At 42.3% G+C, this 1,956-nt stretch overlaps 1 protein-coding gene across 1 annotated transcript in view; it reads right to left on the bottom strand.

The window, feature by feature from the left end:
- Window positions 1-338: 338 nt before the first annotated feature.
- Window positions 339-1,956, bottom strand: part of LOC103893936 (fructose-1,6-bisphosphatase 1) — an 8,560-nt gene continuing 6,942 nt past the window's right edge. Inside the window, exons 7-8 of the mRNA XM_009273242.2 lie at window positions 1,755-1,874; window positions 339-750 (exon numbers count right to left, since the gene is read on the bottom strand). Of these exons, the coding sequence (XP_009271517.1) occupies window positions 559-750; window positions 1,755-1,874 (312 nt within the window). The 3' untranslated portion in view covers window positions 339-558. The remainder of the gene's footprint in view (window positions 751-1,754; window positions 1,875-1,956) is intronic.

Raw genomic sequence — 1,956 nt, 5'->3', positions numbered from 1 at the left:
TTAATTCTCAGTCAAAATAAGCCCAGACTGAAGTAAAATGAATAACTTCTGGAGCCTAGAAACAACGTGTGGAGGTGTCCACATTAGCATTTATACTTATTGCCAAAGAACTCAAGACTGGTCTAGGAAAGGTCACTCACTGTAAGAGGCTGCTGAGTCTTCCCCCCAAGATCTTTAGAAGAGGACAGAGTCAGATATTCTGGTGATAGTCTGTAGCTTGTCTGAGAAAGTTGAATCTTCCCCTAGTTATTGAATGCAACACAGTAGCTCATTGTAGCACAGTGGCTTTTGTGTAATCACAAACGGTAAATGAAAAAGCAAACATATTTTTCCCTTGCTTTTACTTTTAATGCTTCCTTTAATGCAACCTTTTAATGCCTTTCGTTGCACAATGCAATTGCACAAGATTTAACTTTAAAAAAATCTTATGAAAATATGGCTCGTTTGCTCTCTTGCTACAGAGGTCAGACAGTTCAGTCTTGCAGTACTGCAGTGTGTTCTTTGGTTCAGCTGTAAGAGATTTCTTCCCATCTGCACAGTGACTGCAGCAAACTTTCTTTACTTAGCTGAATGCTTCTTGACTATCTCAAGGTACTCCTTCACATCGTCAGGAGATCCCAAGACAACAGGCACTCTTTGATGGATATCCTCAGGCACTATATCTAGTATTGCTTGATGCCCGGTGGTTGCTATTCCCCCAGCCTTCTCAATAACAAAAGCCATAGGATTGCATTCGTAGAGCAGTCTCAGCTAGAAGACAAAAATCAAAATGGCAATGGTCAGCCCAGGCAATGCTGAGAATTGTGAAATGTAAATATATTTGGTGTTTGATTTAAAATCAATCAACACTCCAAGTACTACCTATTTCATATGAACTTTGACTCAAGAATGAAATTGTGTGGATTTTTCTTTTAAACAAAACACAGTGAATACTGCATTTGCCCAATTTGAGTGCTTTCTCCATAGCTCATGTTTGCATTGTGCTCTTTACACAGAGATAAAGTTCATAGGTAAGACACAACCTTTAACAAGGCAGCAGACCACGTAGGCCTGTGTGAAAAGAAAGAAAAACACTGGCCCTGAGTGTGCCATTAGGTTTCTCTAATGAATAACTGCATCTTATCTGCAACCTGAAGCAATAATTTATGGACAATTACAAAACAGATGAAAGGTCTTTGCTGAATAAACAGTCCCCTTGTCAGCCTGTAAGTGTGTGACCTTCCCGGAGTGACTGTCCTCCTGGCAGAGGCAGCCAGGCATAGTTCCTCCAGATGAGGCAGCATTACCAAGTACAAGGTACAAGTGGTTTTCTCTTTGGCAGAGCTTCTCGTAAAGGGGCGCACTACGTTTAGGCTTCTTACACACTAGCTTGCAATAGGAATCTCAGGGTAATGCGGGTTGTTTTACTTTGCTTTGTAATGTTTTGCTTGGTTAGGGCCAGCATGGCTTGGGCTGAGATGGTGCAGAGAAGCCTGTTTGAACAGCACATCCCCTGGTACGTTCCATAATCTGAATATGTCTGGGATAAAGAGAAGTCAGTACAGTTGAAACAGGTTAGCAGCAGCCCTAAGATTGGTGTCTGGCAACAGGTTGCTGTCACTCATGACACTGTGCAAGGGGTGGCCATACCCACACACCAGAGATGCAAGCTACCAAGTTATAAAAAACATGTTCTGCGATCAAAGTACTGATCTTTGATAGTGAAATATCTAGATGATGTAACATTTTCTATAATTGGGCTTATTCAGGTTTACCTTTCCTTTGGGACTTTTGGAGTTAGCAGGATACAGAAAGATTCCTCCATACACCAGCGTGCGATGCACATCAGCCACCATAGATCCTATGTACCTCCCACCATATGGTGAACTGCCATCCTACAGAAAGACATTTAAATAAATGTAACTTTTGAGAACATCAATTTCCCCCCCCCCCCCCCCCCCCCACCCCCCCCCCCCC

Source organism: Aptenodytes forsteri, unplaced genomic scaffold, assembly GCF_000699145.1.
Source record: "Aptenodytes forsteri isolate BGI_AS27 unplaced genomic scaffold, ASM69914v1 Scaffold154, whole genome shotgun sequence".
NCBI classification, from domain to species: Eukaryota; Metazoa; Chordata; class Aves; order Sphenisciformes; family Spheniscidae; genus Aptenodytes; species Aptenodytes forsteri.
The sequence above is the reverse complement of the archived record's forward strand: the minus strand, read 5'-3'. Positions and strand labels throughout refer to the sequence as shown.